The 21,461-nt window shown below is 42.0% G+C and overlaps 1 protein-coding gene across 6 annotated transcripts; it reads left to right on the forward strand.

Moving 5' to 3' along the window:
• The first annotated feature begins 896 nt into the window (after window positions 1-896).
• LOC139218683 (ceramide transfer protein) lies at window positions 897-21,442 on the forward strand. Of its 6 annotated transcripts, none has more exons than XM_070850342.1 (18): window positions 897-1,527; window positions 2,896-3,030; window positions 10,685-10,801; window positions 10,951-11,016; window positions 13,667-13,774; window positions 13,994-14,132; window positions 15,252-15,335; window positions 15,528-15,685; window positions 15,925-16,017; window positions 16,116-16,202; window positions 16,343-16,435; window positions 16,605-16,676; window positions 18,093-18,188; window positions 18,431-18,563; window positions 18,652-18,722; window positions 18,824-18,952; window positions 19,073-19,202; window positions 19,371-21,442. In XM_070850342.1, the coding sequence occupies exons 1-18, from the start codon at window positions 1,417-1,419 to the stop codon at window positions 19,496-19,498; spliced, it is 1,950 nt and encodes a 649-aa protein (XP_070706443.1). In that variant the 5' UTR covers window positions 897-1,416; the 3' UTR covers window positions 19,499-21,442. The 6 variants fall into 6 exon arrangements, with proteins under 6 accessions (XP_070706443.1, XP_070706444.1, XP_070706447.1 ...); XM_070850343.1 differs by having other exon boundaries at window positions 15,255-15,335; XM_070850346.1 differs by lacking the exon at window positions 16,605-16,676.
• The last annotated feature ends 19 nt before the right edge of the window (window positions 21,443-21,461 follow it).

Below are 21,461 nucleotides of genomic sequence, written 5' to 3' on the forward strand. Positions count from 1 at the left end.
ACCTTACGTTTAAGATGTTTAATCAATCAGAACATCATGAACAGCCTGGAGAGAGTTCAAAAGCATCATCTGGGTACTGCAAGTGTCTATCGGCTGAACTTACTTTGAACATTTTAACATCTCATGAAATAAATAAATAAAACTGTTGCACTGTTGCTTCACAGCAAAATGGTTCCAGGTGTAACTCTGCTTGCTGGCAGGTTTACAGTTTGAGCTGTCTGTGGGCCTTTCTGTGTGTTCTCCCCCTTCTTGTGTGGGTTCTCTGGCTTCCTCCTACAGTCCAAAGACATGCAGGTTAATCGGTGACACTAAATTGCCCGTAGGTGAATGGGTTTCTGTCTCCATGTGTTTGCTCTGTGATTGACTGGTGACCAGTCCAGGGTGTACCTACCTCGCTTCTCACACAATACCAGATTGGCTCCAGTGCCCTGCAACCCTCAAGGATAAGCGGTATAGACAATGGATTGATTGATTGATTGATTGAGATTTAGGCTTCATTTTTACCAGAAAGCCAGCCCACACTGTGTTATAGCTCTTTTTGCTTATGTAAAAAACCTGAGTACTTCTTGCACCACTGCTTGCTTTAAACATGATTGTTGTTTATCTTCCTCTTGTTTTGGTTGGTAATGCTGTCTTAAGCCAACTAAATCAAGTTCAAGGATTCCCTCTGCGTGTGTTAAAGCTAAATTAGGCTGATAGCTGCACATCGGCTAATCTGGGGCATCGCACTAGCAGCCCTCTCGCAGTTTCCAGTCTATTTTCAGGGTTGCTATAAACACAAGGAGGAGCCCGCTTCCTGGTGTGGGCGGGGACTCGGTGACGTCAGCGGAGCCAGCGCCCCTGCGCAGCGCACAAGTTGGGACACGCGCTCACCCGCCGAGAAGAAGAAGAAGAAGCTGGAGACGTCAGTTGAACATGGCGTTGATCCGCGGAGCTGTCACCAGCGTCCAGACGACTACCACCGCCGCCGCGGCCACAGCGTCTCTCTGAGAGGACATTTACCTGCCGAAGCTCGCCTGACGGACATTTATCTTTTTTTTTGTCCCTGCTGCTTACTTCTGGGACTCAACCGTTACGCCGTAACGTGACAGCTAACGTTACAGGTTTAGCTAACGTTCACCTGCGTAGTTTGACCACATAATGTGTGCTAACCTCTTCTTAAGCTAGCCTAGGTTAATTCACGCAGTGGGAGCTAGCTTAGCTATCGATCGGCTATTTAGGTTAACCCCTCATGCACTCAGAGCTATTAGCCAGCCCGTAATAACACACCATGATTCCGTGAACTGTTGCTATTTATTTGCTTGTCACTCAGGTTCAGACAGCTCGGCTAATACCGTCAGGTGTGTTCACCTGAGCGTCGCATGCCACGTTTTTGTATTGTTTTTATACTCGCGTTAGCCAAATAGCACTAAGGAAATGTCAGATAACCAGAGCTGGAACTCCTCCGGTTCCGAGGACGACATAGAGCCCAAAGAGGAGCCTGGACATCCTGTTGGTGTCGCCGACTTGAGCGGAGTCCTCAGCAAGGTGAGTCACGTTTTGGCCAAATTGAATTTCCTCCACGTTTATCTTGCTCGGTCAGTGCCTCTGCCAAGTGCCAAGGACTTAACTGACAGGGAGACGCCTGTCTGTGAATCTGGGTGCAATTAGCTAATCTGGTAGTGTTTTGACATGTCTGTTGTAAGGGAGGGTTATACACAACCTTTTTCTCCTTAGCAATAAAATACCCCCACTGAGGCAACAGGAAAGAAGGTAGAGAAAATGAATACAGGGGTCTGTAATGCACAACCAGCAACATGAGCTCATAAATCCTTTCAGAAATAGTTTTTCATTTACTTTGGTAATGGGTGAAGGTACACTTTGCTATTGCCTGTATAAATAATTAAGGCAGCAATTATTGTTACCAGTGCTCGCCTATCAAAACATCTGAAAGGTCACTGCGCTGATCTTGTGATTAATTGACTTACTATTGAAAGGCTGCTTCACATTCCCAGGCCATGTCTACTGTGATGTTAATGCCTTGAAAAGTGTCATGTGCAAACGGCCAGTGATACTGTAAATAATGAGCTTTAACGGCAGTATGTGGGGTCCTGGTACATGTCAACAGTGCTTGTTTACTGACTACACTGTGTCAATAACAACACTGCAAGGTATTGTTGATCTGTCCTGTTTTTCTTTGGTAACCAGACAGTTAAGTCTACTGCTAGACTAAGTCCTGGTAACCTATTTGGCCATATGCTTCTGCTCAAGATTTTGTTTTGGGCAAATCAACCACAGTTTCAATTAGTTAAGCTGTTGGCAAGCTAATGTGGTATTAATCTCACTGTACACTGGTTGTCTCTAAACAGATTGCTTGCTGACCTGCTAACCAAGCATATTGTGAGATTAAGCAGATCAACATCCAGAAAAGCTCACCTGTTCAATCATACTAATCCCCATACACGTCATAGGTCTTGTGAGGATTAATGAGTCTACAGTTTATATAAAGTCCAGCACGTGTCCCAACTCAGACTTTCCTTGAAGTTCAAGCATCTCCGATTAAACGCATAAATTTTATGTTTGTATTCTACACTGAAAGTGACCAAAAATGGAAACTACTGTCCAGTTAAACAGTTCAGTTCAACATGCCTTTATAAAGACTTTGTTTAACTTTTGTGGCTTGTCTGTGATTTTGCTGTAGTTGGACTGAATTATATTTTAAGCTGTGTTTTTTCCTACATGTAAATAAAGTGGAAAATATGAGCTTGATTCCTCTCAATATAACAGCAACACAAAGTGCAGCTTCTAAACATACCACTTGAACCAAGGTGGCATTTATTGCAAAGATGAAAGTTGGCTTTAACTGTCTTGTCCCTCAGCATACAAAGATATTGATCAAAGTGCTTTATTTTTCAGTGGACAAATTACATCCATGGATGGCAGGACCGTTGGGTGGTCCTGAAGAACAACACGCTGAGCTACTACAAGTCTCAGGATGAGACCGAGTATGGCTGTCGGGGTTCCCTCTGCCTAAGCAAAGCTGTTATTACTGTGAGTACTGTTGAGATTCCTCACTACAGAGCAGGCCTTTCTGTTAACTGTGCTTCAGTATGCCACAACCTCTCAACTGCAAACATTACAAGGTAATTGGCGGAAGTTCTGCAGTCTTGAATGCAGCCTTACGTTTGGGAAATATCCATCCTTTCAAAACGTCTTACAAGAATGAACGTCGTTGTTTTTGTAAGAGGGCTGTATGTGCAAAGAGAGGGGAATCATCACCCTTGTTTTTAAGCCACAACACTTACTGTGGCACACGTCCACTGCTATTAAAGACCTGAGTGGTTCATCTCTTGTTTATTTCATTTGAATACATATTTAAATTGCAAATATAACCACAACCTACGCTTATGTGTCATTTTACCAAGAGCTCCAGCTGATTTTTCTATAGACTGCGTGTTGCTCCGGTTTGACCTTTCACTCAGAAAAGGCCAGACAGCCAGTCTGTGTGGTGTTTATAATGGGTATAAATGGGTATATTTCCAGCACAACAAATCATTTGCATTGTTGCTTAAGAATGGGATACATGTGACTGACAGATGAGCCATAGTAAAAACAACAAATTTTTGTGCGGTCTTGACCTTCTCCTTTTATTGGATAACTAGCTGTAATGCGTAAGGGATAATCAGTGTCGTCTGATTGAATTATTTTGATATTCAGAGTTGACATACCTTTGTAAACCTGTTTTAAAATTAAATTATTGTAAGTCAACTAAGGAATAACTGTTACCAGTGATAGCTGTACTCTTCAAACTATCTCGATAGTCTCACCAACAGTTTAATTCAATCGTAATATGTGCAGCAAAAAAGTTATTTTCTTTGCATAGAAAATAAGCTTAAGTATGTGTAGCACACTGCATTTGGCTGTGCTTGCTAAGTGGATCACCCAAGTAGCACATAAGGAGAAATCTAAAGAGCCTCTCTCATAGTTTTGAGAAGTCTGGTATATGATACATTAAATATGACTCAGACTTCAGGCATCCGCCATATGTTTCTATTGAATACATGCAGGAAATTCTTTCCTGGATCCATGAGTAGGCCTAAGGATTGACTCACTGTTGACAGCTCTAATCAGAGGAAGAACTTTAACCTAGAGTTTCTCAAATTTGTTCTTCAACTGCAGGTCATAGCCTGTTTTTCCAAAGAACTCCTGATTATGTCCCAAGTTATCCTTGGGGGCAACTAGCCCGTCAGGTGACTGTTCTAGTTTCGAAACTTCATCATGAAACTGGTAATGGTAATGGTCTGTCAATGTATAGGATGGCCAAGAAATGTAGCTCAGAGCTGTGATAGTAGCACACAGCGCATGTAAGCAGACTCCTAGTAAAATCCTGTCTCAAAGATTGAGGGGAGCTGCCACACTCTGCTAAGCCGAGAGAAAATAAGCCCAAACGTGTCAACAGTGTTAAATGCTGGATGTTCACACTGTCTCACCTTTCATCATGTTTCCGTGGGAGCCCAGGTCAGTCATTGACCGAAGCTCAGTCTGTCTCTCTCTCTTCAAACAGTAACAAGGGAAATGAATAAGTTACTGTTCCCAGGCAGAACAAAGTGAGATTTGCTATTAGCTGTATTTGTTCAGCCTCATCCATTCCCAGCCTGTGTAAATATTAGCCTCCATGTGGTGCTCTACTGTAGTCATTTCTCATTCCAATGGAAATATGCCTCAGTAGACTGGGGCATGAATAATCTAAAGTTATAGCTGGAGATGGTTAAGCACGGACATTTACTGCCTTTTTTTGAACAGAAATATAAATATATATTTTTTTCCACTCAGTATTTTTCTCATTTGTTATTGGTTCTCACATTTACTCTCAGCCAGTGAGGCTCCCTACTGGCTGGTTAAATTTGGCCCAAAGTTAATATCATGGGAATATAAAAGATTAGAATTCTCAATAACAGAAAAGGAGAATAAAACACAAAGTTTTGATATAATGTCATGCTGATTCATTGAGGCCGCAACTAGTGGTTATTTTTATGATTGATTAATCTTCCGATCATATTCTCCTTTACGTGTTTTGTCTATGAAATGTCAGCAAATTATGTAAAATATATAAAGAGTCAAAGGTGCCATTTTCAGAATTGAAAGATATTCAATTTATTGTACTGAAATATGTGACATAGAAAAGCATTAAATTCTCACATAAAAGAAGCTGCAACCAGTAAAAGTTTGGCATTTTACTCAGAAAATGACCAAAATGCTGATTGATGGTAGTAGATCAAAGTAGTTGCTCATTGATTTTATGTCCATAGGCCAATCGGTGAGTAGCCAAATCGTTGAAGCTCTGGTGTGCATGAGTTCAGAGGGAAGTCAGTGGTTTAAGTTGTCTTATGAGTCATTCACAGATATCAGCTAGGCCACAAAAGTTGAGAAAGATAACGTGTGATTTCTTCATTGCAGAACAACCAGAGCGAGTGCATAGAAGCATTTTTTCACAAGAGTATATCAACACAGTATAATAACCTGAGACCCTCCCACCCTCCTTTCCTGTGTTATGTTTTGTATGGTCGCTCTTGTGTGCTCAAATTTACTGTCTCCTATAAATCATACCATTGCATTGGACATTTTGGGACTAGCAGTATGTTAGCTTGCAATATAATGCAATCAAATAAGTCCTACTCTTTAAACTACTGCCTCAAATTTCAACAGACACAGTGAGACTGTGTAAAATGGAGTTTTCATTACATAGCTGCCGGATTGAATTGCATTATACTGTATGCATTATACTGTATGCGTGTCCACCACATGTCTACACTGTATAGGTTGCTCATAAGCACCATTTTATGTGGTCACTACCTCCTTCATTATTAGGAATTAGTTGGATACCGTTCAGTGGTAACATATCTGAGTTAAGATACAGACGCAGAGCATTAGCACTAGTAATGAACAAATCAGTTAAATTGGAACTTAAATTATTTTGAAATACAGACGTAGCATCAGCTAATGCTAACCCTTTATCTCCCTGTTTTCTGTGCATCACGAGCTCACCACGAGGTACAGGGTCATGCATGATGTACAGAAGAGTTGCACAATTTCACATCTGACAAGTGTGGAACAGAACGGCTATTGGTTTATCTCCTTGGGCTTTTGGTTGTCTGCACTTCTGAAGAAAGTGTAGTCAGGAAAGATTCATAGAGAACTACCCTGTAACCATTTTAGTATTTTAGGAATTACAAAGGACTTCCTAGCATCAGCTTATACCCCTCCAGGATGCATTAGCTCCAGATTTAGATCCCTCTCTCGAGGTCTGTTATTGACCACATATGAATGATGCCCTTCCTGCTCCTCTCTTCCACATCGGACAGATCAGAATTCCTTGGCTGTAAAATCATTGTCATGTCATCACACTAGGAGAATTCTGACATAAATACCATAACATTTAGTAGATGCATGGATAGTAATACTATAGCAAACAAGGCTACAACTCCATGTTGACTTGGACATGAACTATCTTGTCATGCTATTCCAAGTTGTGCGTGCGTGGTATGATTTATAAGGTTTTCCCGTTGATGCAAATGTGCCTCTACAACACTGCTTCTACTACTGTACCTGCCGTTTTTAGATCCATGGTCGGTTAATAAGAGCACACTGGCCTACTTGTTATTCCCTCTCTCACTGGAATGGGTAAGTAGTGCAGACCGGATCTGTTGTAGTTTGGTGCAGGATTGTTTGGAGTTCTTCAAGGTAGTGGCATTGGATGCAATGATTTAGCTTTCTCCTCTTATCAATGTATTTGTTTGTTTAATTGATAGGGACAAAGCCCAATAAGGAATAAAAATACAAGATATAAACACGCCAGAGTTAGCAGGAATACCAGTTTACATCAGTAGTCCCTATGCAGGTCACAAAAACGTTAGAAATGGCAATATACAAAAACAAAATTACACAAGTAAAAAAGGAGACAGGAAAGAGAAGGATCAATGGTCAAGTGGAAGTTGTGAGTGACGTCGGGTTTTGTGGAAATTGCAAAGTGACTTCAGCCAGGAAATGAGGCTTCCTCATAGCACATGACTTCCTCTACATTGGGGGGGTCATGAACCACACGCCCAAGTGTATAGGTGTGTATGTGTGTGCATTTCAATGACAGAATGTTGTTCTTGCTGTCACCATTATTTATTGAGTCTTCCCTTTCACTCTGACCATTCGGTGAGTAAGTGTTTCCTCCACAAGGGCCACACGGATCCCATTTTGTTCCTGGCACCAGGCCTGAGCAGTAACGTTGAAGGAACAAATCACTATATTTGTCCACAGGGAGCAGAACTATGATGCATAATTATGATGTTTAAATTTGCACAAATGAGAAATGGAATTCAGTTTCTTCTGGGGGCAGACATGTTTTTTTAGGTAATGATAATCTTTTTTTTAAAGGGAGCTCGCATCCGTTAAGTTCTGGAAATTGTGACTGCAAACATGTACACCAGCTCAAAATGGGCTAGAAGGGGGAGGACAGAAGGGGAGTATTTTTGAAGCTGAGTAGGAAATTTATGTTGGAAGAGAATACAGACAGAAAAAAAGCTGTTTTGTCTCATCATTTTGATTTTGGCATTCATGTCACTTGCTACACTAATGTGTTTTTTTTTTTTTCTAAGCAAAAAAAAAACAAACTAATTTTGTTTGTCCCCCTCTTATCCCATTATCCCCCTAATATGCTCTATTATAAAACAAACAAGGCACACATGAGTCCCTAGAATCAAAGATTTTGACACTGATAATCTAACTGTGGGATATAATTACAGTTGAGCTACAGCTGGGCCCCACTTAAAGGGAGCCATTTGACAGACATCAGAAATAGTTGCTGGCAGAGAAAAAGCAGGCAGCTGCTGCCTCATCTGTGTAGTGGCTATTTTGTTACGCCACACTGTACCTAAACATTGTGGAACGAGGGTTGCAGAATTCTGGGATTGTTCAAGGTAGAAACTTTCCATGGGAATTTAAGAGAGTCGAGGGTAAATAGCAGGAATAAATATTTCCAACTGCCAAGCTTAACTTCCCGTGGAAAATTTTCCAGATCTGTATTTGATTTTCTCCTTTTAACGAATCGAGATAATCAATATTGATTTGTCTTTGGACCTGGAGTGCACATTGATTTCACATTGACATTTTAGTGTTTAGTTCCATGTTTATCTAGTTGTTCACTCACACATACATGCACAAGTAGGCAGATAGAAACGAAACATATATTTTTTTTTTGTCTGCTTGCCTCTCTCACAGCACGTCATGTCATTTTGTAAAGTGCACGGCTGCTAAGACGACCTTCCCGTGATGGATTATTGTTTACTGTAGCCTTGGATCCCTGTAACCTTCTCAGACCCTGTGCAAGCTTTCATTCCTCCACCCTGCTCACCAGTCTATGGCCATGACCCGAGGTCATCGGGGGGAACCCATTTTCACTGTCCTAGCAACAAAATGACATTACCAACCAAACACACAAGTGGTGAGCTGGAACACTCCAGCCCTCTCTGTCATTTCACATGGTTTTTAGTGTAGTCTATATAAATAGATATTTGGCATGGATTCATATTATCTATTTTTACAGTTGTGTTAAAGTCTTTGTTTATGTTTTCTTGGATTTCATTTCGCATGACATTTGTAGATTTGAACAGGTTGTTTTAATCCAGTCAGTTGGTCTTTATGTTTTTTAAACTGTTTGGTCTTTTGTCTTTCTTGTGACAGAGTGTTTAGTGTTTTAAGACGGATCACACTTGTTTCCTTCCTTACTTGTGCTTCCTCTAGTTGTCTCTCTGCCACCGGTGTTGATCTTCTGCTTGTGCTGCTGATAACGTTAAACACAGGACCTGATTTTGGAACGCTGTCAGCATCCAGCCTCATGTTGTGCATTACTGACATTGAGCATCTGGTCTTGGCCTCGGTGCCGCCCAGGTGTCGGGCAACACAGCCAAGTCACACTCCTCCAATGAAACCTCTTTAAAGGCACCACAGTGGGCCATTTATTACTCTGCCAACTCACTGAAGTAATACAATCTTCAGTAATAGTCTGGGCTCAGGCTGCCTTTGGGTACTTGCATTCACTGTGTGATATTATCCTGCAAGCCTGCAATTGTTAATGATCATATGTGCCTGTTATATTATAGCTTTCTTGGTAAACATAACATTTTCATGTAGTGTTAATCTTACATAGATTAAATAGAGCTGGTTGACAGGAATAATCAATAAAGTGTAATTGTTCTATGTACAATACCATATAGATTAAGTTAATCATGCGTTGAAGCTGTAGTCAGCAATCTAATAATAAAGAAAACAGCGGCCGTACGCAGCCCTAGTTGTATTAACGGGAAACAAAGTGACTCAAACCGAGCCGTTCCAGCCAGTTCTGCAACAGGTGGCGCTGTGCACGTTCATGAAGCGATGAGCAATAACGGGAGCTGAACTGACAGTAAATTTGTTTTGCTGTTAAGTTCAAGTATCAGCAGATACTACCTTTCTTCAGAATTGCTGACTACACCTTTTAATTAAAAAACATCACACTTGTTTCAGTCATTAATTCAGTCGCTAATTGTTTCTGTCTGCCTGAAAGTGCTTCTCGGTGAAACGAGTGGCTCTTGTCGTTCGTTCTTCAAAATTGCACTCTTGGACCTCCTTAGTAAGTGATTACACTTATTGTGCTTTACAAATATACTAAGATGGGGATCCCAGGTGTGTTTGTTGTATTGTGCCCAACGTATGAACGTAGAGGCCTCTTCTCTGATGTGCTTTCTTCATACTTACAGTTCAACAGTAGGCTGCTCATACAGTCTTTTCCAGGTCTTAGTCTTTATCAAGCTGTGTCCTCAACTGTGTTTGAACAAGCCAGACTCTCACTCATATATCAGCCTGTTCTTTAACTGAATTAGACCTTGAGAGTGATTTAGCATTGGGACTCCCTACAGAGGTGTCCTTTCACAAGGTCTGATGCATTTGGTAAATGCTACAGAGGTAAATACCATTTCTGTCACCACCACTCCTTCCACCTCCGCCCTCTCCCAGTTCACACGCACACACAGTCCCTGGTTGCTTGCCATGCCAGCGCAGCAGTTTTACAGCACTGACAGCACACTGGAGGGCTATTAGGAATATGCTCCATCCTGCAAGTTGCCTTAAAAGGCCAGTTATCTGCCACGTCTCCTCCTATGGGACGCTGGAAATGGAGGCTGCTGTGCCTCTGGTACACTCCTCTTTGTCCTCTTTGAGATCTGTATATACAATAGGTAAGCATACACTGAAGACATGCAACTCGTATCACTGTGACTGCGGTGAATTGCAGCGTCTCCAGTTGTTAAAGCCGTCTCTGGAACAGACTGTCGCCCACCATGTGGCGCACAGGGGGGAGATTGCAATTTGCTATTTCAGTGTCATTTTAATAGCTGTTTACATGGATGGCCACCTGACATATGCCTCCCTCTGCTCTCCCTCAGCGGGAGAGAGAATTGCCTTTCCTCTTGCTACAAAAATGAACATGACAGCAAGCTTAGTATGGCAGCATTACCACAGATAGTCCTCTAGTATCTGATCCTCTCTCAGCTCCTAGCCTATCTGGTGTAAAAAGAGGATTTTATGCTGTAATATGACTGATATTTAAAGGATATATTTTCAATGCATAGTGACCAGCCTAACTTTTGCCTGTCCTTTTTCTGTGTGTTTTATCTTTTAGCCTCACGAGTTTGACGAGTGCCGGCTGGACATAAGTGTAAACGACAGTGTGTGGTACTTAAGAGCACAAGACCCAGAGCACAGACACCAGTGGATTGACTCCATTGAGCTGCACAGGGTAAGTCGTGCACACTCTTAACACAGCAGACACTAAACTGCTGCTATCAAAAGTTGTCACATTTGCAAGAAATAAGTATCATCTAATACAAGGTTGGTTTTGGAAATGTGTGTGTGTGATTACTGTATGCATGTGTGTGTCTCTATCAGAGTATCAGAGAGGGGAGGAGAGAGAGGGGAGGAGTCCAGGGAACAATAATCATCCCTCCACCACTGGTGCGTTTGTTGGCAAGTCTGTAGGACTCTAGGACTTAGTGCTCTGCTTGTCTTTAGCACAGCACGCTGTAGTAGAAAATGTGTGTTCGTGTCAATCTGTGCAGCTTTGTTTACTTAAGATTTTTGCAAAAGCATGTATGTAGTGTGGATAGTTTCATCCTAGGTGGTCCACTATTGGTATGTGAGGCTTTTAACGGGGAGCAGGCTCAGCTGAAAGTTATCTTAACCTTGGACCAACAGTTGGCTCAGGTTAGCTCGATAATCCCTTTTCATACACAGACATTTAATGCACGGGTAGCTCTGAAAGGGGTTAAAAGGCATGCTGATAAAGCTGGCATATAACCCTGTTTTAATGATTTTCTGGAGATGACCTCAAAGTGTAGGTCAGCCTGTCCTGGAGGTGAGTCACTTGGCTCTGGACTACTGTCAGGGCTTTATTGCTTTGTTATTTTCCTAAACTATCAGAACAATGTGAATTCAAACAAGGTTAAAATACAAGTTCAGCTGTTATTCACTTTGTGAAAAGCCTTAGAGTGCAGTGAAAGCAAAAGTAACACTCATTGTATTCAGTCACTGTGAAGGACAAGGGAAGTAGGGCGCAATCCCTACGGTTGACTGCTTAGTTGGAGACAATGGAGGACAGGAAGACGCACAAAATTGTTATGATCATGTATACTCAGCAACCAACCATCAAATATGGAAATGATGCTCTGCATTGTTGAAGAAAAGAATCCCATGTGGTAATCAAGTTTTTATTGCGTTATTATTCATCCTAGCCATTGAGGAAAAGGGAAAATGAAACATGAGTGCACAACATCAACAGAATCTTATTTTGTAATGATTTGTGTGTTTGAAAGTCATAATCTAAGGCAGACATATTCCAGAGTGGAGCCGTAGTAGACGAGGAGAGAGCAAACGCCACACCTTCAGTCTCTCTGCCAAAACACATGCATGCTCACTCAGGGTCCTTTAGTTTGGGAAATCCCCCGTCCCCTCCCCTTCCTCACTCCCTCATCCCAATATCAGGGAGCCACCATGACTCAGAGCAGGAGGGACTCAGTCCTGAGCGCACACACACACCCACACACCCACACACACCCACACACCCACACACCAGGCCACCGTCTCACCCACAGTGAGTCATAGCAGAAAACTCTTCTTCCTAGAAGGGCCTTCTTCCCTCTTCTAACTAACCCACATTACTCACAGCACTCAGCAGCTCAGCGTCTCCACGGAGACACAACATACTACAGCTAACACTTCAGCCTGACAGTGTGAGGTAGCAAAAACATCTTTTAATATGTAAACAACACTCATCACAGGATATCATCTTTTTAAATGTGACAGCCTTATACGCTCTGGAAATGTAGGTAACCTTTTATGGCAATATGATCTTTTTTCCTCTTTTTATCCCATAAAAACACATTGTGACTGTTTCTGCTCAGGGCATCTTTTTTATAAGCACCAGGCTGTCTGTCTGCTTTTGTTCAAAGTCAGAAGTGTGTGTGTACATGGACCTTTGCTCACATAAACACACACACAAACACTCAAGCAGTATTTGCCATGCTGCGTGCACCTTAAGAGTCTTTGCATGTGCTTGGGTATTACTGCGATCGCTAACGAGAGACCCTCCAGCTGATACATGTCAGCCGTACTCCTGTTTTATTTTGTATTTTCAGATTTAATCAAATTGTAAAGCTGCAACAAGACCTTTTTCTGCCATCAGACAGATTAAGCAGCCCTCATGCAAACTGTTAGACCGTCAATCTGTGCTGATGAAGTCAGTGGGGCAGCAGTATGTTGGCTAAAGGGCAAGCAGCAGCGACTGAAATCCATGTGAACACAGGCGGAGTTACCGCTGGTCATTGACCGACAGTTACCCCAGTCTCTAACAAATGCCAGTCACGTGCGTTAACGTTTCATGCCGCCTGGTGGTTGAATTTGGAAATGTCTCTTAAAGGGAAACCCATCCCCGTTTCCCCTCTCTGCCAGTATCTCTCTGTGTCGTTGAACTTTTCCTCTCTGCTGTCACCCACCGTCTATTTTAACCAGCAGGCTGTTATGTAAGAGGAAGGGGAACCAGTCAGGTTTACGGGAACTCAGCTGATGGTTGTGTTGCCATGGTCACTGAGGCTGTGTCATGTGCTGCTGTCGAGGTCACTCTGTCCTGTTAAAATGTTTGGTTACAGCATTAACAATATTGTTATGAGGCCTTTCCTGAAAGCTGTTTTGGTAGTTTTTCATTGCGTAACACAATAATTTTGAGGGGAAAAAAGGGGAATTCATAATTTACATTCATGTAATGTTTAAAATACCAGAATAGATTGGACACGACACACATTTGCATGAAAGTTACATATTGAGAGCCTCTCTGATACATGCATTCATGATGTGGGGTGATAGTTTGTTAAAGCGGAAGATAAACAGCTAAAATAAAGTTTGATCAACTTAGAAGTAGTTTGTTTCATGTCCCTGGGTTTCCCTAATAAGTCACCACTGAATTGTGGCTGTTTGATTCTAATCAAATCTTTGGATTAATTGAAAAATTATATTTAAATTTTTTCATTTCTTATTAAGTTTGGCTACTTTGTGATGAAACGGCTCACTTGTTTTCTCTGTTTTTTCACCACACCGATGGATTTCTTCATAGGCTGATTCTGGATATGGCTCAGAGTCCAGCCTGCGGAGGCATGGCTCCATGCTGTCTCTCACATCAGCCACCAGCGGCTATTCTGCCACTTCCACGTCCTCCTTCAAGGTGAGTTTTCTGGTAAATGTTTACTTACTGAGAAGGTCATTGGCTTCAGTTCTGTATCTGCACACATGAGAGCTTTTGTGGTATTTGTATGCACATTGACACACATCAGCTGTTAATTTTGTCCTCACAAACTTACTGGAATGGTTGTTTTGTGGTTCAGGTAAATAAAAACTGAAGCCCAACTACTTTTATTGTTCTGTGTCTTTATTGTGTCTTTAGAAGGGTCACAGCCTGAGAGAGAAGCTGGCAGAGATGGAGACCTTCAGAGATATCTTGTGCAGGCAGGTGGACACACTTCAGAAATACTTTGATGGCTGTGCAGACGCCGTGTCTAGAGATGAGCTGCAGAGGGATAAAAGTAAGACCTGCAGACACCTACACTCCTCATTAACCAGTTCTTTTGTGCTTTTAGTGAGTTTTGGACAATAAGTAAAGCTGATTTGATTGTGAAAATGCCACTTTCCAGTATCATTCCAGGTTTATTTTGGAGCTTAAATGATTAGTCTGTTAATAAGTTAGTCAATCAATTGAAAGTTAGCAACTATTTGGTAACTGCTTCAGTCATTTTCAAGCAAAAATGCCAAACACTTGCTGGTTCCAGCTTCTCAAATGTGAGGATTTTATGCTTTTCTTACGTTAAACTGAATATTGTTAAGTTTTGGACAGTATAAAACAGCACATGTGAGAAATTAGCATTTTTCACTGCTTTTAAGCCTTTCATAGACAAAACGGTAAGTCAATCAAGTATATAACCAATAGATTAATCAATAATAAGTCATGGTTATTTGAAGACTTTATCTTGTCACATAGCTGTTGCATACAGGGAGGTAATGTGTCCAAAGAAGTTGAATTTGTGAATTCTGAGAACCAAAAAAGAGAGAACAGATTTCAGAAATATAACTTGCATAAGGTAAATATAACTTTGTCGTCTATGTCTATATATGTCTATAGTTCATGAAAATATTTGGAAGTGAGCAGAAACATGTACTGAGTCTTGTGTGGAATGTGTCTGTGTGTGTTGTGACTCAGAAAGCAGTTATTCTACAAGCCCCCTCGCCCTCACCCCTTCTTGGCTGGCTGAACATTTGCTCATGGCAGCCTGCACTGGGCGCCTGTGGATGACCACAGTGAATAAAGCCCTGCTTTTGTCCTCCTCACCTCCCTCTCTCCGCTCCTCGCTCTCTCTCTCTCTCTCCCCTCTGCCTGTCTCACCCTCTGCCCATTCTGAAGATGAAACCAGACCATTGTCATGTTGTCCAGCACAGCAGAGGTCTGTCAGTCTGATGGCGTGCTGCACTGTAGCCTGAGTGGTGAATGGGCCACAAGGCGTTACCCTGGACGACTTTCAGTGGGGTCACGCAAGAAAAAGGCCCGTGTGTAGCAGCAGCGACCTGTTTGGTGTTTTTGTGTTTCCTTTCCCTCTCTTAAACTTTGTTTCGCTTTTTTTTTCTTTTTTTCTCTTTTCTTTTTGTTTTAGTAGTGGAGGATGATGAAGATGACTTCCCCAACACCCGCACAGATGGAGAGTTTCTGCACAACAACAATGGCAGCAAAGAGAAATGTGAGTAATTCTTATTTAAAGCCCCTTAAAACTTGGTGTATTTTTCTTTAACCTAAAATACTCATGTTTGGCACTGTTGGAAATAACAGAGAATATTAGTTTACTTTTATTAGCCAAGTTACGTGCCTTTGGTCTAAACAGATTTGTTGTCTGTAGCGTGTGTTTCAGCCCTCATGCTCTTCTTCTGTGCAGTGTTCCAGTCCTTGAGTCCCAAGGGAATCAATGGCATAGACTTTAAGGGTGAAGCCATCACGTTCAAGGCCACCACAGCTGGGATCTTGGCCACTCTGTCCCACTGTATCGATCTCATGGTGAAGAGGGAAGACAGCTGGCAAAAGAGACTGGATAAGGTGTGTAACATTTGTATCTAATAGGCATCTGTCGTCTTTATAAGGACATTTGTATTAGATCCATTTTATTGTGGGGCAGCACTGATTGTTTATCTACACTAGAGAAGCAGCCATTTGCAAGAAAAAAGCTGCATCAGAGAAAGTTATTGTAGGATTGATGCTTGGTTAGCATGCATATGTTTCCTGTTTCCTCTGCACAATTGTGGTGGTTTAATAATTCTGGAATTTTTTGCGTGTAGGAGATGGAGAAGAGGCGAAGAATAGAGGAAGGCTATAAATCAGCCCTCAACGAGTTGAAGAAGAAGTCTCATTTTGGAGGTCCAGATTATGAGGTGAAGTGCAAGTAAAATCCATCCATACTGCAACATGAATCTTGGGTTGTTTAAAACAGATTGAAGTAACGTCGCCTCCTCCTCCTCTCTGCTGGCAGGAGGGTCCAAACAGCCTCATTAATGAGGATGAATTCTTTGATGCAGTTGAAGCTGCTCTTGACAGACAGGACAAAATAGAAGAGCAGGTAAGCAAAAGATCAAACACACTGATTCCATAAAGGTGACGATAGATGAAAGCAATGACAGACTTTTGTGGTAATATTAAAAAAATCTGAAAGCATTTTGCTCAAGTTGTTGATTTGAATTTTGGTTTGTTTGCATGCAGTCTCAAACTGAGAAGACCAGGATACAGAGATCCAGCCCCGTCCCCCCTGGTGACGTCTACTCCAGCACTGGCACGCACAGATTCTCTGACAAGGTTGTCCAGCCTTTTACTCCCTACAACTATACACCCCCACAAGCTACTTTCATCATTCCAGCTGCTCCATCGCCACATCCTCACATCCTGTTGTGTAACTCTGTTTTTCCCTCTTTTTGTTTTTTTTTTTTGTCATCCACCATCTCCTCGAATCTCATTGTCCCTGTAGCCTCATAGTCAGTCCCCCCCTGCACTGCTAGTCAGCGCCCCTCCTCACGATGTCCACAGATTCAGCACAGAGGTAACTCACTGCCAAGGCTCAGCAAGTCACCCTCCCTCTTTGTTTCACCTGTCTAGACTAAACATCATGTTTGCGTTGGCTGCTGAATCCCCAGTAACTGCACAAGCTTAATCATTAATAGACTGGAAGACCCTTTAGAGCAATAGTTTGAGTTTTTTCAAGTGGGGTTTAATGAGTTACTTATCGCTGGTCAGTTATTTACAGTAAATAGCAGTCAATGTCTGATGGGATATTTTCACTGCTTACGTAACCTCACGTCCCTTTCTGACAAGGAACTGAAGCTAAATCACCAAACTCCATTGACAAAATTGTCATTTTTACCTCACAGAAAACAGAAGTTGCTGAACTACCATGGCCACAGGCGGTTAGTTTGTGTGTGTATGTGTTGTTGTGTGATTCGAACAATTGTGTTAAACCACCACAGTCAGAAAATAGCACTGCTGGCCTCATTGCTCTGAGAGGAAAAATTTGTGTTTTTGTCGGTGGAGTCTGGTGGCTTTGAAGAGCAATATAACCGCTTCAGTTTCCTGCCGTCTGATGGCGAGGTTAAAGCGCTGAAAATATTCTCCATGTAGAGTACACTTAAATTATGTTGTTGTTGTCGTGCTGACTGCTATCTCCTCTAGGTAATACTCTGACTACAGTTCCTCATATAACCTCACTTCAAATAATCCAAACTAACGCTTTTACTGTAGCAGCATGAAGCATGAGTGTGAAATAACACTTGTTTGAAGACGGAGTGCCTCCAGGTCTGATATGTAACATAAAAGCTCCTATATAGGCCTGCTTGGTTCATCAAAGCTTTGCATCCTTCAGTGCTCAGTTTGGCACCTGACTGATTAGTTTCAATCACATTTTGATAGTTTTAGTCCATAAAAATTAAAACCGCATGAACAAAGTGAGATTAAAATGTCTAGTTTGTGACTGTTTGAACAAAGCAGCTCTCTCTCTCTCAATGAAATTAAAATTATGTTAAATCCACATCCCTTTATAACACTACGTTATGCGGCCTGCATGTTTTTGTGGTTTGTCCCAGCTGTTTAGTTTTTGCCTCTTGTCTAATTTCGGTGGGATTGTTGATGCATGTAGTCCTGTTACTTTTGCCGGATGCATTGGAGCTCATTTACAGGCAGAGACATGTAATCACTTACATAGATGATGCTGCTTATCAGAGGAACAGGTCGATGTAATCAGCTTATGAAGAAGAGATGTTTTGGGGCGGCAGACGATGCTGTTAAACCTTGTAACAGTAGTTCAGAGAGAATGACTTGCGTAGTTTAGAATAAATAGAAAGTTCATTAGCTGCAGCGCTTCATTTAGATCCCATTACGCCATGCTGACATCTAAGCACCTTTTCAAGTTTTCATCACATAATCGATCTCACGTCCTCTTTCTGTCCCCGGCCTCGTGTTATAGGTGGAAGACATGGTGCAGAGTCACATGACCTACTCCCTGCAGGATGTGGGTGGTGATGCCAACTGGCAGCTGGTCGTAGAGGAGGGAGAAATGAAGGTGCGAGGAGGGCTCAGATTTCTGTAACTGTAAATCACACCCAGCATATTTATATCTAATACTTTTGCTGATTAATACAGTAAATTATGGAATTATTTGTAAAAAGCCTCCAGTAAATTTAATTTGTCCTTAAGATGACATTTATCTGCAATGTACCATTTGGCCACAGTGTTTTCTTAAACCCCCGTCAATCCCTACTACATCAGACAATGTGATGCTGAAATGATTTCACCTAAATGCAGGTTTACAGGAGAGAGGTGGAGGAAAATGGGATCGTTTTGGACCCTCTGAAGGCCACACATTCAGTAAAGGGGGTGACTGGTCACGAGGTCTGCCACTACTTTTGGGACACTGCTTACCGCAACGACTGGGAGAGTAGGTCTTTCAATCAACGCTCGTTTCCAAGCATCCTTTATGATTTAAGACGGCTTCACTGTAACACTCTGCTCTCTGCTTCTTTCAGCCACCATTGAAAACTTCAATGTTGTGGAGACGCTGTCGGACAGCGCAGTAATTGTTTATCAAACGCACAAGGTAAGAGCTACACTGTGGTGAACAAAGCAGTGGAAGGGACGTGCCTGTTTTAATCTGCCTTTGGTACAAGATCTGAAATGATGGAAGAGTCTTTGTTGCAGCGGGTGTGGCCTGCATCTCAGAGGGACGTGCTGTACCTGTCTGCCATGAGGAAGATCCTGGCCAACAACGAGAACGACCCAGACACCTGGCTGGTCTGCAACTTCTCTGTGGATCACGAGAACGCTCAGGTGAGCCGCCGAGTCCGCTCAGATCCTCTTAAGCTATCAGACGCCGTGTTAGGAGTTTATCGACTCCGAATGACGAACACGCCGCCGCTCGTCTTAATTCTCTGTCCTGTCGTCCCACAGCCGAGCAGCAGGTGTGTCCGTGCCAAAATCAACATCGGCATGATCTGTCAGACCCTGGTGAGCCCACCAGAGGGAGATAAAGAGATCAGCAGAGACAACATCCTGTGTAAAATCACCTACGTCGCCAATGGTGTGTGTCCATTTCTGCTTTTTTTTTAATCTGTCCAGGTCATCTTAATTATATCAGAATGCATTTACAGCTCAGAAGGACACCACTAAGCAACTGGAGAACATATTTTAGTGTGATATTTAGTGTCAGGACAAACTATATATCCTCTGTGTGTGTGTGTGTGTGCAGTGAATCCAGGAGGCTGGGCTCCTGCCTCCGTGCTCAGGGCCGTGGCGAAGAGGGAGTACCCCAAGTTCCTCAAGCGCTTCACCTCCTACGTCCAGGAAAAAACTGCTGGCAAGCCCATCTTATTCTGAGGCTCACAGGTAACGCAGAGGAAAACTGAAAAACCGCATCCGTCAGATCCCGTCACATCTGAATCTTCAGTCACGACACACCCTGAAAACAAGAAGCTTCTCCATCTTTCCAGCGTTGAGACATAAGGACAAACCTTCATGTGATTCTTTGAGGACCCACTATGTTCAGACGGGCTCCTCAAAGTTTCTCCCTCCCAATTCTTGGCTCCAATAGTTCCAGTAGTGGAGGTAGGGCCGTAACGGCGCCCTCTGGTGGCTGCATTCAGACATCTGTTAGACGACCCCTGACCTCCGAGAGACATTCATATGAAAGAAAATTCTCCAGCTAATTGAATCTTAATCATTTCAAGATAATTACCACTTCCTTTTTAATCTTTTTTTTGTGATTTAATTGATTAAATAACATAAAAGGACATTTGTTTGGCCCAGCCCACCTTCCCTCCCCATGAAAGTTCTGGCAGCAGCTCCTGATGCTCATGTAGACGAGCAGCCAACATGTCGGGTCGTGTCTCTTTTTTCTTACAGATTATATTAATATATAAATGTATGTATGTTCTATAAGGAGTTTGTAAAAAGAAACAAACAGATCTTTGCTAATAGACTGAACTATTTTATTCTTGTCATTTATAGTTCCTCTTTTGTTTGGAATTTTTTTTTTTTTCATAATTAGTAATTTCCCAGCTTTCTTTTTAAGCTGCTAACTTTTGCTAGTAAAACACCACTGATTGATTTGAGATGACCGTCATTTTTATTTGTTTTAAGTCCAGAGGGCTGTCATCAACTCATGACCCCTATGATGTAAGACTTGACCCCTGCGACCGCGTCCCTCTCATGAAAACACCCGTCGCCGGTGCTGACGGAGGGACGAGTCGAGGGGAGTTTGTCACATATTTAATGCACCAAACAGAACTCATGTACATTATTTGCTCGGCTTTATATGTGCGTCCCTGTAAAATGCCGTCGGGTCATAGTGCGAATTTTGAACGTTGTAAATAGTGTCTAACATTTCTCTGAAGGTCTGAAAATCGTTTTTGTGACTGAGTCGAGCCCAAATGCCTTAGTGTTAAAAAGGAAAACGTAGAATCAGAAGGGATAGAAGGTGATGATAGTGCACCTACTGTATCAAATCACTAGTGAAGTGCCTCATGGCTGAGTTCCCCTTATTATTGTCTCTTCTCCTTTTTCCAATCTCAAATTTTACTGACTGAATGAACCAGGTGATGTTAGCTGGATACTTTTTACAAGTTCTAGTATTATGGAGTCTTTCAGTTCCAATTCAGTGTAAGTAACCGTTCTTCTTCTTCTGTGCTGTCCTGGCAGTCTGAGAGCTGAAACTGTGGCTTATACAAGTGCACAGTTTAGGAAGAAATATTTCTTTTACAAGGAACAATGTACTTTTACTCTATAAAATCTAAAATGTAACTCTGGATTTAGCATATTTACAGCTGACAGTCAAGTATCCACAAAATAGTTTTCATTACGTAATAATTTTCCAGTCGGTACCCAGTAAAAATACTTTTTTTTTTTTTTTTTTTACTATTTCCACCTGTGGACAGCACAACAATGTTTTTCTTGGCTCATATCAAGATGATGATGATGATGGATTTGTTGCTATTCTATCAGCTTCCGCCCTCTTTAGATTTTAGAGCTCACAGCAGAACGATGATGATGATGATGAGGGTGAGAGTGAAGCCAGATGATACTGAGCCTCTCGGCTAAGTGGAAAGACGACAGGCTGAAGATCTTTCACCTAAAGCAGACGTTTCTAATACGGAGTTTAGTTATTAGCAAGGTTTTAAAAAGAAAATGAATGTAATTAGAAGTACATCTTTTGTAAATAATTTGTTCATACTAATGCTGTGGGATCAACTTACAGGTGTACTGTGACAGCGCCGCACTGCTTCTGCCCTGTTTTAAAAGTGGAATAAATAAGTTTGTCCTCCAGTTGTTCGCGTTTGGAGCC

Source organism: Pempheris klunzingeri, chromosome 19 (genome assembly GCF_042242105.1).
Source record: "Pempheris klunzingeri isolate RE-2024b chromosome 19, fPemKlu1.hap1, whole genome shotgun sequence".
Classification (NCBI taxonomy): domain Eukaryota; kingdom Metazoa; phylum Chordata; class Actinopteri; order Acropomatiformes; family Pempheridae; genus Pempheris; species Pempheris klunzingeri.